This window comes from Camelus dromedarius, chromosome 15 (assembly GCF_036321535.1).
Source record: "Camelus dromedarius isolate mCamDro1 chromosome 15, mCamDro1.pat, whole genome shotgun sequence".
Classification (NCBI taxonomy): Eukaryota; Metazoa; Chordata; class Mammalia; order Artiodactyla; family Camelidae; genus Camelus; species Camelus dromedarius.
This window is the reverse complement of record NC_087450.1, coordinates 45,081,800-45,099,849: the sequence shown is the minus strand read 5'-3', so window position 1 is coordinate 45,099,849 and position 18,050 is coordinate 45,081,800. Positions and strand designations below refer to the sequence as shown.

The window sequence follows — 18,050 nt, the reverse complement described above, 5'->3', positions numbered from 1 at the left end:
AGGGGCAATAACTGACCTCCCTGTGCCTCTACAAAGACTACTCGTCGTGCTGGATGGGATTGGAGTGGCAAGAGGGGTGGTGCAAACCGAGGGAATGAGACGGGGCGCGGGGCTCGGGGGGAGGCTCTGAAGCCAAGTTGAGGCTCCAAATCCCACCCCCAGCTTCCCGGGTCCCACAGTGCAACCCCGGGGCGGGGTCTCAAAGGAAGCGGGCCGCCGCGCGGATGGGGGGTGGGGGGCTCTCGTCACGTGACTCTCCCGGTCGCAGCCCCCTCGGAAGCAGCTAGGCGGAAGTAGACGTACGAGACCGAACTCGCGGCGCCGACTCCACATCCGGGAGCGGAGAGGAGAGCGGAAGTGGCGTTGGTCTGGCCGGAGCCCTTGGGTGAATTTGTTAGGCGTGGAGAGGGAGTGATGTCTTCGAGACTCGGTGCAGTGCCCGCCGTGAGTTTCTCGGTTTGACCGTTATGCCTTAGGGGTAGCGCTGGCGAGCTCGCCACACGCCGTCCCTCCCTTTTGTTTCCTGCTCAGTGTTGGTTTTATCTGAGCCCATCGTAGGCCCCACCCTTCTAGGTCAGATCTACCTGTCCCCTCTTTTTTCCTCCACTTTCTGCTGCCTGTTCCTCATCCCCTTGGACTCTGTTCCTCGTCGGATTGTCGTTAGTCTCTATTGCCTTTACATCCCCATTGCTTCCCATATCCGTTTCCTCCCTTTCCGCCTCCCTTTTAGAGCCTCTGTCTAGGACAAGGCTTTAAGAATGGGAGAAATGAAGGCTTTGGTGTTGTCACCTGCTTTGACCCTGTAGGAGGATGGGGCGGCACACTTTTCCTAAAAAGTCTTGCCGCCTTCCATTTGAGGTAGTAGCCCCGGGAGAACTTCGTTTCTCCTCATGGGAGGTTCTTCTTTTTGTGGTCAAGGTTCCGAAGTCCCTAGCATTCACTCATGTGCTTGCAATTTGCTAGACCCCGGGACCCCCATCCTTTAAGCAGCAGAGGAGCACGAGGATCGTGGGAGCTAAGAAGTAAGTGAGGTTTTCTGCGGTCTGTTTATAATTGTGTCGCCAGCACTGTCCAATAGCAATTCCTCTGTTTATGAAGATGTTCTGTATCCACACTGTCCCAAACTGTAGCCACTAGCCACGTATGGCTTTTGAGCGCTTGAAATGTGGCTAGTGTGACTAAGGAAGGAGTTTTTAATTGTCCTTAATTTTAATTAATTTAAATTTAAATAGCCACCTGTAGCTGGTGGCCATCTGATTGGAAGTGCAGGTCTAATCTTAGTGTGGGGAGGAAAACTTAGATTGCAAAAAAAAAAAGTACGAATTATAATAGCATGAGACTCTGTAGCCCTGCATTTTTTTTTCAGACATCAAATATGTACTCATGAACACATTGATGAGCATGGGAAGGATTGGTTAAAATGACTGTAAGAAATCCTTGTATTTTCAAACTACTTGGCTTTAAGACTGGTTGGTTATATTGTATACTGCATGTGCTAAGCTTTTCGGTATTTGTTAATACAGAAAAGATTCTTGTTAATGAGATACTCATTGGTAGGGATTAATTCATTCATATAACATTTACTAAATATCTGCTGTGCCAGCTGTGTAGTAAGTTAGATATACAGAAATGAAAAACATAGAACTAGCAGTCTAACAAACCTAGGCAAGGAGATCAATACAATACAGTGTAATTAAATGTTTTTAAACAGGAATTTAATATAGCCATTGGGGAAAGGGATAGTTTGGAAGGAAGGGTTACCAGAGCAAATCACTCCTAAACAGACTTGAAAGTCAAAGAATTATGCAGTTAGCCAGAAGGGAAAGGTTTTTTTCCTCCTAGAAGTAAGAACAGAATGTGAATGGGTAAAAGGATGTGATGGAATAGCAAGTGGGTAATTGTTAAGAAATGTAAAGATTAAGCAGGAGGGTATAGCTAAGTGGTAGAGTGCGTGCTTAGCATGCACAAGGTCCCAGATTCAATCCCCAGTACCTCCGTTAGGTAATAAATAAATACATACATACATACCTAATTACCTAACTCCTCAAAAGAAATGTAAAGATTAATGGGCCCTCTTCTGTTAATCAGAATCAGAATCATGGGGGTCAGGGCATCAGAATCTTAATTTTTTATTTAATTTTTAAGTGGCCTCCTAGGAGATTGTGAAGTTTGAGAATCGGTGAGAAGTGAGACTAGAAGAGAGTAAAGGATGAAACCTTTATTTTTCAGAGAAAACATCAGTATTTAAGGATTGGGTAAAATAAAAGGAAGCTGCAAAGGATACTGAGATGAACTTAAAATATTTTTCCAATGAAATCTAAATATTTACACCTAGAGAATGAACTAGCGGCTCTTAAAAATTCCTGGTAGATCAGAAAGGAGTTGAAAGTAGTTTAAACTCTTCATCCTTATGATCAGAAGCTGAGACAGGAAGGTACAAATGTGGAAGGTGCCACAAACAACAAATTATTTTAAAGTAACTACAGTTATGATAATTATTGTTTGAGCCAAAGGCTTCTTCTTGTCATATTTATGGGAAGGGAAGTTTGAGATTAATCTGGTTTTTAACAAATAGTCAAATGCCCTGAGTTGATATGTAGTATAAAATACTTGAGAACTGTTTTTACTAAGTCCTTTAAAAATAAGAGACCTAGAGGGAGGGATTCCCTATCCACTTAGACTTAATTCCCAAGATGTTATTCATGCTGATCATATAAACTATTGATTTTTTTTTTAAACTATGCTTGGGCTTATTCATGAGAGGGGAAGTGGGTATATCTGAGTCCTACACCAAGAGTAAAGAAATTCCTATGAGGAGAGTTTCCTAAAAGGAGTCACATGGGACTTGACTCTTAATGGCCTGTTGATTCTATCCAGTCTTTCTAGTAGAGATTGTTCCCATTTGTTTGGGATGGTGGGTTTTAGCCCTAGAGTACTGCCAATTCCCATTAAAATTTTTAAAAATATTTTTATGAGGTATAATTGAAGTACAGTAGACTGCATATATTTAAAGTAGGTAATATCATCAGCTTTGACATATGTAAGTACCCATGAAACCACCATCAAGATAACATTTCCATGTCTCCCAGAAGTTATTTTGTGTCTCTTTGCAATCCATCCCTCCCTCTACTCCTATCCCCAAACATCCACTGACCTGTTTTCTGTCACTGTACAGTGGTTAGCATGTTCTAGGATTTTATGTAAATGAAATCAGATAGTGTGTCCTCTTTTTGCATGATTTCTTTCACTCAGAATAATGATTTTGAATAAAAATAGTTTTTATTGCTGAATAGGATTCCATTATGGATACCATAATTTGTTTAGCCATCTACCTTGAGAGACATTTGGGTTATTTTTAATGTGGGGATATTACAATAAAGCTGCTTTTTCGTGTGTAAGTCTCTGTGTGGAAAAATGTTTTTGTTTCTCTTTTTTTGTTTTTTCATTTTTCAGTTTTATTAGGTAGAATTGTCAGAGTTTGACTGCTATATAGTATATTGCATATGAACACATATACACAGTTTTTTGCACATATTTAAAAAAATTTACATATATGTACTATTCATTGTTTCTAAGAATGTTTAGAGCTTTAGTTTTTTAAACTTACATAGTTACCAAAGGAATAAAGCCAACCACAAAATAAGAATTAATTCAAAAAGATACATACACCCTTCTATTAACAGCAATTATTTATAATTATTATAAATTTATAATTGCCAAGATATAGAAGCATCCTAAGTGCACATCAATAGATGAATAGATAAAGAAGATGCAGCACATATATGTAATGGAGTACAACTCACCCATAAGAAAGAAGGATATTTTGCCATTTGCGGCCCTTCATTCTCTTTATTTTTTTTTTTTCACTTCAAAATCCAGAATTTTATAACTGACATAAACATTTCCATTGCATCAAAGACAACAAAATACCTAGAAATAAACCTAACCAAGGAGGTTACCTATAACCTGAAAACTGTAAAACACTAATGAAGGAAATTGAAGATGATACAAAGAAATGGAAAGATATCTTGTGCCCTTGGGTTGAAAGAATCAACATTATCAAAATGGCTGTATTACCCAAAGCAATCTACATATCCAATGCAACCCCTGTCGAAATATTCACAACATTTTTCACAGAACTAGAACAAACAATTCCAAAATTTATATGGAACCATAAAAGACCCCAAACTGCCAAAGCAATCTTTTGTAGGTCTTCTTTTTTTTTTCCCTCCTCTCTTTCTTCTTTTTGTTCTCTTATGGTTTGATGACTAGAGAAGTTCATTTAATATTTGTTGTAAAGCTGATTTGGTGGTACTGAAATCTTTTTAGCTTTTATTTATCAGTGAAGCTTTTGATTTCTCCATGAAATCTGAACGAAAGCCTTGCTGGATAGAGTATTCTTGGTTGTAAGTTTTTACCATTCACCACTTGAAATATATCATGCCACTCCCTTCTGACCTGTAGAGTTTCTGCTGAAAAATCAGCTGATAACCTTATGGGTGTCCCCTTGTATGTTATTTGCTGCTTTTCTCTTGCTAATTTTAATATTTTCTCCTTATCTTTAATTTTTGTCAGTTTGATTACTACGTACCTTTGTGTGTTCTTATTTCAGTTCATCCTGTGTGGAACTCTGTGTGCATCCTGGACCTGGGTGACTTTCCTTTCCCAAATTGGGGAAGTTTTCAGTTATTATCACTCCAAACATTTTCTCAGGTTCTTTCTCTCTTCTCTTTCTGGGACCCCTATAATGTGAATATTAGTGTGCTTCATGTTGTCCTAGAGTTCTATCAAACTATCCTCATTTCTTTTCATTCTTTTTTCTTTTTTCTGTTCTGCAGTAGTGATTTCCATTAATCTGTCTTCTACCTCATTGATCCATTCTTCTGCCTCATTTAGTCTATTCTTGGTTCCTTCTAGTGTGTTATTCATTTCAGTGATTTTATTCTTCAACTCTGTTTAGGTATTCTTTATATTTTCCAACTCTCTTCTGAAAACTTTGCTCTGTGCATTTATACTCCTCTTGAGTTCACTGAACATCTTCACCATCATTACTTTAAACTCTTTCTCAGATAAATTGCCTATCTCCTTATCACTTATTTCTTCTTCTGGGATTTTATCTTGTGCCTTTGCCTGGAAGGTATTCCTCTGCTGCCTCATATTATCTGTCTTTCTATTTGTATTTTTAGGTAGGTTAGTTATGTTTCTCAACCTTTGAGGGGTGGCCCTCTTTGGGAGACATCCTATGTGTCCCAGCAGTACACTCCTCTCTTGTTACCCAAGGGCCAGGGTCCAGCCTGTCCCAGTCTGTCCTGTGTTTGTGGATTCTTTCCACAGGCTTTGGGATTGTTATTTTCTTATTTCTGGTATCTGCCCCTGGTGGATAAGGCTGGACTAGAGGATTATGCAGGTTTCCTGGCAGGAGGAGCCGGTGCCTGCCCACTGCTGGGTGAAGCTTGGTCCTGGACCTCTGGTGGGTAGGGCCATGTCTAGAAGTTTGTGTCTCAGAAGGTCTGCTGATGGGTGGGGCTGTGTTCATAGCCAGTATGCTGTTTGGCCCAAGGCTTCCCTTCAGGCTGTTGGGTGGGGCTAGGTCTTGGGGCTAGGTCTTGGTGCTAATGATCCAATCAAGATGTCAGCCTCTAGGAAAGCTCATGTAGATTAACACTCCAGGAATGTCTGTCACCAGCTTTTATGTCCCCTGGGTGACCTTCCAAAACCAGCAGGCAGGCCTGGCCCAGGTTCCTATGAAATCGCTGCCTCTGCCCTCGGACCTGGTGCATGCGAGTTTCTGTGTACGCTTCCTAAGAGAATGAGGTGTCTGTTGCCCCCAATCCCATGGGGCTCCTGGAGTTAAGCTCTGCTGGTCTTCAAAACCAGATGTCCTGGGGGCTCCTCCTCCTCCCAAGGCTGGAACCCTGGGCTAGAGAGCCGGAAGAGGGGCTTAGAACTCTCACTTCTGTGGGAGGGCCTCTGCGACTTAACTATTCTTCAGCTTGTGAATTGCGCATCTCTAGGGTATGGAGCCTGATTATATCATGAGCACACTGCCTCCTACTGTCCTGCTGAGGTTCCCTCTTTATGTTTCCAGTTGAAGAAGATCTTTTTTGCTAGGTTCCAGTCTTTTTCTCAGTGGTTGTTATCAGTCAGTTGTGGTTTCATTGTCTGTTTTTCTCTCTATTAATACCTAACACAGTATTTATTTACTAGGATGGTGTTTACCATCTTAGGTTGCTTGCGTCATATGTCAGGAGTATGTTTAACTTTTTAAGAAATTGTCTGTTTTCCAAATTGCTGGTATTTTATATTTCTAGTGTATGAGAGTAAGTCTCTAATTTTAGCTTAAATGGATATATTGTGGTATTTCATTGTGGTTTTAATTTTCATTTTCCTGATGAGTAATGGTGTAGAACATCTGTTTGTATGCTTATTAGCCATTCATATATCTTATTTTGTCAAGTGTCTATGTCTTTTGCCCACGTTAAAAAAAAATTGGGGGCTGGGGAGGGTATAGCTCAGTGGTAGAGTGCGTGTCTAGCATGCATGAGGTCCTGGGTTCAACTCCCAGTACCTTCATTAAAAAAAAAACCCCTTATTACCCATCCCAAATAGGGTTTTGTCTCATTATTGAATTGTATTATTTAATTAAAAAATTTTTTTCTGAATACAATTCCTTTGTCTGATATGTGTCTTGAATATTTCTGCAAGTTCATGGTTTGCATTTTACTTTCTTAATGGTGTTTTTAGAAGAGCAAAGATTTTAAATTTACCATTAAAAGTGATAAAATTTAATTTTTTTCATTTATGTTTCATGCTTTTTATATTTAAGAAAACTTTGCCATCCCTAATTGCAAATATTTTCTCCTATGTTTTCTTTTATAAGTTTTATGGGTTTTACATTCAGGTCTATGGCTCATTCAGAGTTAATTTTTGTGCATGGTACGTTATAAAGGTCAATTTAATTTCTTTCCATTTGTACATCCAGTTGTTGAAAAGACTATTCTTTCCCTATTCAGTTGCCTTGCTGCCTTTGTCAAAAATCAATTGAATACGTGTGGGTCTGTTTCTTTTTCACTTTCCTTACTTTGTTTCATCGATGTATGCATCTATCTTTTTTTTGCCAATACTGAGCTGTCTTGATACTGTAGCATTAGAGTAAGTCTTGAAATCAGATAAAGTCATCTAATTTTGTTGCTTTTTCAAAATTATTTCAGCTATTCTATTTTCTTTGCCTCTTTATATAAATTCTACAATCAGTTTGTCAATTTCTATAAAAAGAAACATGCTAGAGTATTGATTGGTATTATATTGAATCTATAGATCAATTTAAGGAGAATTGCCATTTTGACAGTATTGAGTTTTCTGATTTATATGCACATTATATTTTTCTGCTTATCTAGGGCTTTACTTTCTCCCACTAATGTGTTGTAGTTTTCACTGTAAAAGTCTTGGATGTCTTTTGTTAGATTTGTTCGTAGATTCCTAGATTTGCTCCTAGATTCCTGTATTATTTGTTACTGTAAGTGCTATTATTTTTATAAGTTCATTTTCTACTTGTTTGTTGTTAGTGTCTAAGAATACAGTTGATTTTTGTGTTTTAACTTTGTATCCTGCCACTTGCTAAATTCATTTTTAGTTCTAGTAATTATTTCACATATTTCCTGAGATTATCTTTGTAAACAAACTGCAAAAGATCTGTAAAAAAAAAAACTGCAAGTAGGGGCAGTTTTACTTTTTTCCTTCTGCTCTTTATGTCTCCAGTTTCTTCTTACGTCAATTTTGTAAGTTGTGTTTTTTAAGAAATTTGTTTACCTTAATTTGTCAATTTATTGGCATAAAGTTGTTCAAAATATTCTCTTAACTATTTTAATGTCTGTCTGCATAATGTGTAATGATAACCCTTCTTTCATTTCTTTTTTTAATGAGTGATGTTGAATAGAAATCTTCTCTGTAGAAGAATTCCAAATAGTTGCTGTAGATACTCAACCATTCATTAAGTAGGTGGTGCTAACTCCCCTCTCCTGAAGTGTGGGTGCCACATAGTGACTTCGTCTGGTAGGGCTGTGTCCTGGGTCGCTGTCTCTCGGGACTCAGACTTCAGTGAGTCTGTTTCATTTCATGGCTGAACATATTCAAAGGGCCTCAGACAGCGGGCTGGGAGCGTCCTCCTCCGGTGGACACACAGGCCACGTGGTCCAGGAGCCGCCATCGTGCCGCCTGCTCCTTCCTGAGGAAAACCCCCTCTTTCATTTCTTACATTGATTATTTGTAGTATCTTTGGTATCTTTTTTTCTTGATCAGTCTAGCTACGGGGTTGTCAATTTTGCGATCTTTTTGAAGAAACAGGTCTTCTCTAATGGCTGTTTCCTAATTTATGAATTTTTCCTTCTTATTATGTTGTCTCTATTCTTTGGGCTTACTTTGCTCTTCTTTTTAAGGTATCTTAATATGAAATCTCAAGTCATTGATTTTAGCTCTCTTCTAAGATAAGCATTTAGAGCGTAAAGTTTCCCTCTATGTACTGCTTTAGTTGCATTCCACAAATTTTGGTATGTGTATTTTGGTTGTTATTCACTTAAAATATTTTCCAGTTTCCCTTGGGACTTCATTTTTGACCCATGAATTACTTAGAAATAGATTGTTTAATTTCCAGATTTATTTTTTATTTTAGATACCTTATTGTTTTTGATTTCTAATTTAATTCTGATTTGGTTAGAGAATACATTATGTATTTATGTATTTATTTATTTATGTTGGAGGGGATGTAACTTATTTATTTATTTTTAATTTTTTAATTTTTTTAGTGGCGGTACTGGAGATTGAACCCAGGACCTTGTGCATACTCTTTACCACGCACTCTACCACTTGAGCTATATCCTCCCCCCTAGAGAATACATTATGATTTTCATCTTTTTAAGAGTAAAGTTAATAGCCCAGTATATGATCTATCTTGTGAGTGTACAGTGTGCACTTAATGTGTATCTTCTCATGTTGGATGCAGTGTTCTGTAAATGTCAACTAAAGCGAGGTGGCTAATAGTGCAATTCAGATCTTCTTTGTCTTCACTGAATTTCTGTCTAGTTTTATCAGTTCCAGAAAGGAGATCTTAAAATTTCTGCTAAGATTGTAAAATTGTCTGTCTTTCCCTTTCTAGCAATCTTGCTTTGTGTACTTTGAGGCTCTGTTGTTAGACACATGCAATGAGTAATTGTCTTCCTGATGATTTGTTACTTTTACTATTATGAAGTGTCCCATTTTATCTCTGGTAATACTGTTTGTCTTGAAGTCTATTTTATCTGATATTAAAATAGCCACTCCAGCCTTCTTGTATTTGCTGATGGCATGGTATGATTTTTTTCATCCCTTTACTTCTAGTCTACATATGTGTTTATATTTAAAGTGTGCCTCTTGTAAGCAGCATATACCAGGATTTTTTTTTTTTTATTCACGCTGTCAATCTCTGACTTTTAACTTTAGTATTTAGACCATAAACATTTAAATTAATTATTGGTATGGTTGGATTTAGGTCTACCATTTTATTATTTGTTTTCTGTATTTTGTTCCTCTGTACCTTCTTTTGGATTATTTGAATGTTTAGCATCCCATTTTAATTTATCCATTTGTTTTTGACGCTCTCTCCCTCTCTCTTCAGGGGTGAGGGGAATGTTTCATAGTGGTTGCTCTAGGAATTACAGTGTACATATCTATCCTTTCATAGTCTACTTAGAATTAATATCCTACCACTTTGCTTAAATATAGAAGCCTCACAACCACATAGATTACTTTAACCCCCTATCTGCTGACCATTAAGTTATAGCTGTCATATTACATCTTATATATTGAAAATCTTACCAGATAATGTTAAATTTTTGCTTTAAAAAGTTTTTAATATTTACCCAGCTGTTTACCATTTTTCTTGCTCTTTCTTCATTCTTTTTTTTTCCAATTTTTTTTTTTTAATGGGGGAAGTAATTAGGTTTATTTATTTATTTATTTAAGTGGTGGTACTGGGGATTGAACCCAGGACCTCTTGTATGCTAAGCATGTGCTCTACCACTGAGCTATACCCTACCCCTCTTTCTTCATTCTTAAAAACCCAAATTTCACTCTGGTGTCATTTTCCCTTCAGCTGGAATTATTTCCCTTAGAATTTTTCATAGAGCAAATCTTCTGACAACAAATCTTAGTTTTACTTCATCTGAAGTAAAGAGTATTTTCACTGAATATGGAATTTTGAATTGGTGAATTTCTTCTCTCAGGATTTTAAAGATGTTATTATTCTGTCTTCTGTCTTGGCTTCTTTTGAGAAATTCATGATCATTTGAATCATTGTTCCATGTATGTAATATGTTATATTTTTTTCTAACTGCTTTTTGTTTTAATCTTCAGTTTTGAACAGTTTCATTAAGATATATCTAGATATGGTTTTCTTTGAGTTTATACTGTTCAGTGTTGAGCTCTTTCAATCTATAAAGGTAAATCTTTCATTAAATTTGGAAGATATTTGCACCATTATTTTTTTTTCAAAATTTTTTTCTGCTTTAGTCCCTCTTTCCTCTTATTCTGCAGTTACAACTACATTTAAGTTAGATCTTTTGATATTGACCCATAGGTTGTTGGGGCTGTGTTGACTGTTTTACAGTCTTTTTTGCTTTTTGTTCTTCAGATTGGGTAATTTCTATTGATCTGTCTTCAGATTCACTGATTCTTTCCTCTTTCATCTCTGTTCTGTTACTAGCCCATCCAGTGAATTTTTATTTCAGTCCTAAAGTTTAATTTGGTTCTTTTTTATGGTTTCTGTTTTTCTGCTGATAAGTCCTACATTTTCCTTCATTTCAAGTGTGTTTTTCTTTATATCATGAAGCATAGTTATAATAGTTGCTTTAAAGTCTTTGCTAGTTCCAACATCTGCATCATCTTGGGTTGACATTTGTTTATCATCTGTCCTGTGAGAGTTCCTCACATTTTCCTGGTTGTTTGTATACTACATAATTTTGGAATTTATTCTCAAGATTATGAATGTTATTTGTGTAGACTGTGGGTCTTTTCAGAATCTTCTGGGGGAATGTTGCTGTTTTTATTTTAGCAGATAACCTGTTTAGGTTCAGACCATAAGTTCTAACCTGCTTTCTAAGGGCATTGGTTCAATCTCAGCCTTTATTTGAGTCTATTTTAATGATGGTTTAGGTCTGCCTTGTACAAATCATAAGTCCCTGTTACCATTTTCATCCCTTCCTCCCGGAGACAACCATACTAACAAATTTGAAATTTTCCTTAAATATTTATGGTCCTTGTAAAATAGTTAGTGCTATTTACATTTATATTTGTTTTTAATTTACTGAATTGACATTGTACTATAAATCTTCTGTTTCTTTTTTCATTCTAAATACGCTTTTTAGTTATGTTCATATCTCTAGATGTGTAGAAATAGTTTATGGCTTCTAACAACTAGTATTTCATAGTAGGTAGGCATCTATCATATTTTACTTTCATTTTTCCCTAAGAATGGTCACCTGTGTTACTTCCATATCCCTGCTACCACAAACCTCCATATGTAATTCTTACCAGCTCTACCTTTAAAGTGTTGTCTTGAATCTGTCAATTTATCAGCTCTACTACGAAACCTTAGTTCAAGTTCAAGCTTTCATTATCTCTTATTCATACTGTTGCAACAAGCTGCTAACTCTTCTTTCATTCACTCTTCCTCCACGGGTCGGTCATCTTTCATGTAGCATCCAGAGTGACCTTTCTAAACTGTAAATCTAAGGCAGCCGTCACTCACATGGTTAGTTAGCTGGAAAAGGGATGTCTCAGAGATCGTTGGACTACACTTTGAGAACTGACGCTCTACTGCATCTTGAACCACCTAGAAGATACTTTTTAGCTACTCAGCAATATTTGTCAACTACATATTGACTGGTCCTAGATTTGGGAATTTGGATCAGCTATATAACAGACTTCTGGCCAGTTCAACTCAAACAAGGTGGCACCCTTCCTTTAGCTATGGGATCTAAGTAGCATTGTTGCCTACGTAAGACGGGGTGCCCTGATATCAAGATTTAGGGAGGAGGCTCAGGAAAAGGAAGATGGATCAGACTAGAGCCTACAAACTATGCTCTTCCTTCTTTATTCTCAGAGATACTATTCAGTTACTATTCCTCTGCCAGAGATATAGAGAGGCCTGGAAATACCTGGTTACAGATCCAGGGGATCATCTGAAGGGTCATGGAACACCCTATTGCTTTGATGAATTTAGGAAGGAATGCCTACTTGGGCTACAGAGTGATCATTTATGTGGACTGCTTACTCTTTCTGATTACAATGGAGTATAATAATTATATATATTGTGTTAGAGCAATTGTTTTAATTGTTAGAAAATTGCTATCTAAATTCTATTTTTATTATCAAGCTTCCTAGTTTTTTGCACAGGTTACCAACTTGGTTATCTTTTTGTAATACAATTAACAGGAACTTTACTCCAGACCCTCTTTTGCAGTATATATCTTTGTGTCATATTAATAGCAGGACCCAGTGTTCCATAAAGGATAATAGTTTCCAGTACACTATCCCTCACGATGATTCCTTAAGCGGTTCATCATCCGCCTCTTCGTGTGAACCAGTGAGTGATTTTCCGGCATCCTTCCGAAAATCTACCTACTGGATGAAGATGAGAAGGATCAAGCCAGCTGCTACTTCCCATGTTGAAGGTATCAGAATCTTATTCCAAAGACAGAAAACTCTCTAAAGTTCTATTTTGAGGTAGCTGTTGTAAATGGCTTTTAAAGCATTAAGTACCACATACATGTTTCATATTAATGATTGAAATTTTTTAAAGATGTTAAGCTATCATATACTGTTAACTTCATGAATGGTCCCTCTATTTTACCTAGTGAAATTCTGCTGATCTCACTCCTCTAGGTTATACTGGTATCAGCTTTACCTCTTCGTATGAATTGAGCTTTCTTTCCTGTTGTTCTAGTTTGATCCTCTGTTGAGGGTCTAGGGACTGGTGTAAGGGATATTCTGAGTAGAGTTATCTTAGTGGTCATAGTCTCAGGGGTTCTTAGTAGCCTATGTCTTTTTTTTTTCCCCACATGACAGAGAGTCGTTACTTTTAAATGATTATCAGTACACCAAGTAATAACATGTAACAAATTCTTGAATTCTGTCATCTAGTAATTTTGATTAAGAGACATTAAAAGCAGCCCAAACAATTGTACTGGTACTCACTGTTCTAACTCTTAGCCAGAAAGGACTATTTTAAGGCTGGCTGCTGCTTGACATAGGTTACAAATAAGTATTTGCTACTTTTTCATAGATAAAGCCCCTGACCTTCAAGAAAGCTTTAGGGAAAAAAAATTTTTTTAATCCCTTTCTTTCATAGGAAAAAAATTTTTTTACACTGTATCTAAGAAAGAAAAAGTCAGTATTGATATATATGCTGCTTGAGCGAAAAGGCATAGGAAAACAACATATATCCCATTAAATTTCTAAGAAATATGAGGTAAAAAGAAATCTTTGGATAAGCTCTAAGTTTGTACAAAGAAGCTAGATTTGCTATTCTGCAAAAAGTGAAGGAACCTACTACATAATATACAGAAATAATTTAATGCCTTTCCACAAGAATATAACTCAAGTCTTGCTAAGGCTTCACATTCCATGAAGGCATTGAAGATGCCAACCATGGAACAGGTGCTTCTGTCTTCCTCCTCTACCTGCTTATGTGGTAGTTTTTACGGTTTTCAAGCCAGATGTCACAAAGTAGCCTTATATCTTGAACTGTTTTTCTGCTTCAGTGTTAGCCTCAAATCAGGATTAAACAAATCACACTGCTTGAAGGACCTTATTATTCATAGGGAACAACTGATCACTTGGGATGGAGAACAGCTCAAAAGGAAAAGGCAAGATTGAGTCAATTAATGAGAAGTTATACTAACTTCCCTAAAACTGTTACCAACACTTCTGTAAGGCCTTGCTCGCTGATCATCTTTCCCTCTGATGGTCTTGTGATCGATGAGTTGAAGGCAGGCCCAGATGTTCACTTATAAACTGTACTAAGTTTTTGTTTTGTTTTTCTGTGTTATTTCAGGGTCAGGTGGAGTTTCAACCAAAGGAAAAAGGAAACCCAGGCAGGAAGAAGATGAGGACTATCGCGAATTTCCTCAGAAGAAGCATAAGCTTTATGGTAAGGGAGTAACTTTGCTAACTCTTTTTCCCTGGGTGCCTTGGCTTTATTTGAAGGTAAAAGGGAGAGGGATCTTAGGTTTTACCCCTTGAAGCACTTTGAGCCCTTTGAATTTTCTGGCAAGGAAAATAGCCTCCATCCTGCCTTACGTTACCCTTTTCTTCTGTTATGACTTACATGAGTCAGTTGGTTGAGGGAGTGGGGCATAGGGCATTGAGAAGAGGAGGGAAGAGGTTTTGGTACTAGAGACAGGTTAGCAAAGGTGATGTGTTGGGCTTCAAGTTTCTGTCTTGCATCAGGGAGGAAGCAACGGCCTAAAACTCAGCCTAATCCCAAAGCCCAGGCTCGTCGTATTCGGAAGGAACCACCAGCTTATGCAGCAGGTATGCTTTCTTTTGGAAGCTTTGTGAGATCTGGTTCTCTCGTTGTGTCTTTTTTGTTGTCATTGTTGGTAAAGGAATGATGTACCAAAGCATTTCTTTAAGGAGGCACTTATGAGGGCATGGGTTTGGAAGACAGTCAGACCCTTGTTTAAGTTTTGGCTCTTTGTTAATTTTCTGACCTGCTTCTTAACTTCTGCAGGTTTCAGTTTCCATGTCTCTAAATAGGGATAATTAAGGCAGTCAGAATTGTTGTGAAAGTTAAATAGGATAAAAACATTTAACAAAGTCTCAGGCACATAGGAAACACTTAGCAAACTGGCTGTTACACGTCTCAGTATCCTACTCTTATATGCTGCTATGAAAAATTTTACACATTGTCAGTTATACCTCAAAAAAACTGTGAAAAAAATTATTGCTCATTCTTTTAAGCCACTGGGCTTTGGCGTGGTTCTCGGATGGTCTTTGTCATGGGGAATTGAGTAGGAGTTTCAGAAATTCTTCACTGGCTTAAAAAGATTATTTGTGAAAGTTGTACACAGCTATAGTCTCTCCCACAGGAAAGAGAAAAACCATTTTATGATACTTTTCCTAAATTCTGGGGTTGTGCTTTTTGTTTCTGGAGGATACTACAGATTATAAGTGTTCCTTTCTTTCCTTTATAGGCAGTTTAGAGGAGCAGTGGTACTTAGAAATTGTGGATAAAGGCAGTGTTTCCTGTCCTACCTGCCAGGCAGTGGGGAGGAAGACCATAGAGGGCTTAAAGAAACACATGGAAAACTGCAAACAGGTTAGATATTTTGTGGCATTTCATAACTGTTGTGACTTTTTATTTTTAAATATCTGGCACTGTGTTGGATATGTTGGTTACTGTGGAGAAGAGGCAGCCTTGTGTCATAGAGAAAACGTAGGCTTTGGAGTCTGACAGTCTTGGGTTTGAATCTTCATTCAGCCACTTAGTTGTGTCAGTTTTGTATGTGTGGACCTCAGTTTCCTCATTTATAAAATAGAGATAAAATAATTACTACTTGTGTAGTCCATCAGAGGATAAAAAAGAAATAATATATGCTAAGTGCCTACCCCTTTGCTTGGCAAATATTGACACTCAGTAAATGGTAGTAATTCTTATTACTTTAAAAATGAGTAGCTTTTACTTCTTTGCCCTTGAGGACATGACAGTGAGTTTCTGGGATTTTGAGATCCATTGACTATTACAGAGATTGGGAAATAAAGAAGATACAGATGAGAACATTTGAATAGGACTTTGTGACATTCTGTTTCTCTGTTGAACAGCCTGGCACTGAGCAGTATTTTTCCCTTGGCAGGAAATGTTTACTTGTCATCATTGTGGGAAACAACTTCGTTCACTGGCAGGGATGAAGTATCACGTCATGGCAAATCATAATAGCTTGGTAAGAGTGTCTTCTGTCCTATATGAGCCCATGTGGTATTTGGATGTCTTTACTTGGATGAGTGTAGATAACTCAGTGGAGATGGCTAAGGCTCTGGGACTTCATAGGGCTGTAAGTAAGAAGAGCCTTTTGATAGAAGAATTACATACGATGAAATCTTTGTGGTAGATACAAAGGGTATTTATGTGTTTAGGTTAGCCCAAAGGTTCATATCCTGGGAGGTAGAGGCTTTGAACTTTTACTTCCATTACATTCACTTCAGTGTGTAGGAAAAGATGGAGAAAGCCAGGAGTTAGATAACTCAGACTTCACTAGCTTTGGTGCTAGTCCAGTCCTTTGTCTCCTGTGATAGAATTTTTTTCTGTATCTGTCTTTTCCATGAATCATATGCTTGTTTGCTTCTCTTGCTTTCTAGCCCATTTTGAAGGCTGGAGATGAAATAGATGAGCCAAGTGAGAGGGAACGTCTCCGAACAGTTCTCAAGAGGCTGGGAAAGCTCAGGTGCATGCGTGAGGTAAGAGCCCAACGACAGCAGCTCCTTCTGCCTGGAGTCTCAGCTCAATGTCTTTCTGTAGTTCTTTGCCATGTCTCCTCCCTCTCCCTTATAGATCTGGTTTTGTGTCATCAGCCAGCATGAGAGTGGCTCCTGTTTTTCAGTGTCTCCTCCCTCATTAATAGTTCTTTATTTTCTTTCTCATCTCCAAAAATTAGTTTTTCTCCTCTTTCCCCTTGTTTGAAGGAGTTTCTTTATCATCCTTTCTTTAGTGTGATGAAGAGATTGTAGTAACCTTGTATAAGGAACTTTGATATTGCTGGTATTTGATATCGGGGTGGAGTTGGATCATAGACCAAGGAGGAAGCTCTGATGCAGAGGAGGTGCACAGTTCTAGTTTATTGAATGCTGACTAAATTGATTGAATATCATGCTTGGTGGTAGATAGGGGAGCAGTCAGGCCAGGGACAAGTAAGGGTTGTGCCAGTAGGAAATGCTGGAGATGGTCTAGTGATATTAGAGAGTCTGTTTGTATGATGTGGTTGAGTGCTTTGTGGCTGTTTAGAAATTTAGAGATCATATCAAAATATGTAAGATTATAGTATAGGCCTCTCTCCTGTGTTCAGAGTTGCTCTAGTAGCTTCACCAGCATCATGGGATATCTGTACCATGTCAGAAAATGTGGCAAAGGGGCTGCAGAGCTGGAGAAGATGACCCTGAAATGTCACCACTGTGGAAAGCCGTATAGATCGAAGGCTGGACTTGCGTATCATCTGAGGTCAGAGCATGGGCCTGTGAGTACTGATTACTTTCCAGACCCTGTTTCGAGATCTGTTCTGTGGTGACTGCTCACCCCTACATCTTTCCTACATCCTTGGTTCCTCATTTGTGTCCCCTTTTAATTTGAATGCTTGTGCTCTCTCTTCCTTGTTCTTTGTGCTCTTTCTTTCTGCCTTTTGATCGTTCTTAGATTAGAGAAATCAAATTTCATTGTATAATCTGGGCAGAAGTAAACTCAATATTATATGTTTAAAACTTAAGGCATTCTCCTTTAGCTAGAAATTTTGTAGGAAGCTGTCCAGCTGGTTCCTCTGTTCCAATTTTTTTGTTTGGACTTTGTCTTTTCTTGATTACATTTCTAAGCTGTAGGGAAAAAAAAAACCCTCATTTTTTTTAGCACTAAGTTTCAGTGTATAATTTACATATGGTAATTAATATTCATCCTTTTAAGGGTACAGTTGTAAGAGTTTCGACAAGTACATACAGTCATGTAATTACCACCGTAATCAAAGTATAGAAGAATTTGATCATCCCTCCAAATTCCTTTGTGTCTCTTTATAGTCAGTTCTTCCCACCCGCATCCCCTGGCAACCACTGATACTATCCCTATAGTTTTACCTTTTTCGGAATGTCATATAAATTGAACCGTATAGCATAGCCTTTTGAGTCTAGCTTCTTTCACTTAGCATAATGCATTTAAGGTTCATCTATGTGTTGCATGTATCATTAGTTTATTCCCTTTTGTTTCTGTCTAGGATTCCATTGTATGATTGTTTCACAACTTGTTTATCCATTCACTAGTT

General features: G+C 37.7%; 1 protein-coding gene across 4 annotated transcripts in view; it reads left to right on the top strand.

The window, feature by feature from the left end:
- The first annotated feature begins 286 nt into the window (after window positions 1–286).
- ZNF512 (zinc finger protein 512) overlaps window positions 287–18,050 on the top strand; it is a 31,925-nt gene continuing 14,161 nt past the window's right edge. The window contains exons 1-9 of one of the 4 annotated variants that reach the window (XM_010991253.3): window positions 287–444; window positions 964–1,022; window positions 12,523–12,704; window positions 14,087–14,182; window positions 14,482–14,565; window positions 15,228–15,352; window positions 15,888–15,974; window positions 16,390–16,488; window positions 17,094–17,261. In XM_010991253.3, the coding sequence (XP_010989555.1) occupies window positions 415–444; window positions 964–1,022; window positions 12,523–12,704; window positions 14,087–14,182; window positions 14,482–14,565; window positions 15,228–15,352; window positions 15,888–15,974; window positions 16,390–16,488; window positions 17,094–17,261 (930 nt within the window). In that variant the 5' untranslated portion in view covers window positions 287–414. Of the gene's footprint in view, window positions 445–963; window positions 1,023–12,519; window positions 12,705–14,086; window positions 14,183–14,481; window positions 14,566–15,227; window positions 15,353–15,887; window positions 15,975–16,389; window positions 16,489–17,093; window positions 17,262–18,050 lie in introns of all 4 variants that reach the window. The other 3 variants (XM_010991255.3, XM_010991254.3, XM_031466771.2) reach the window with 3 other exon arrangements.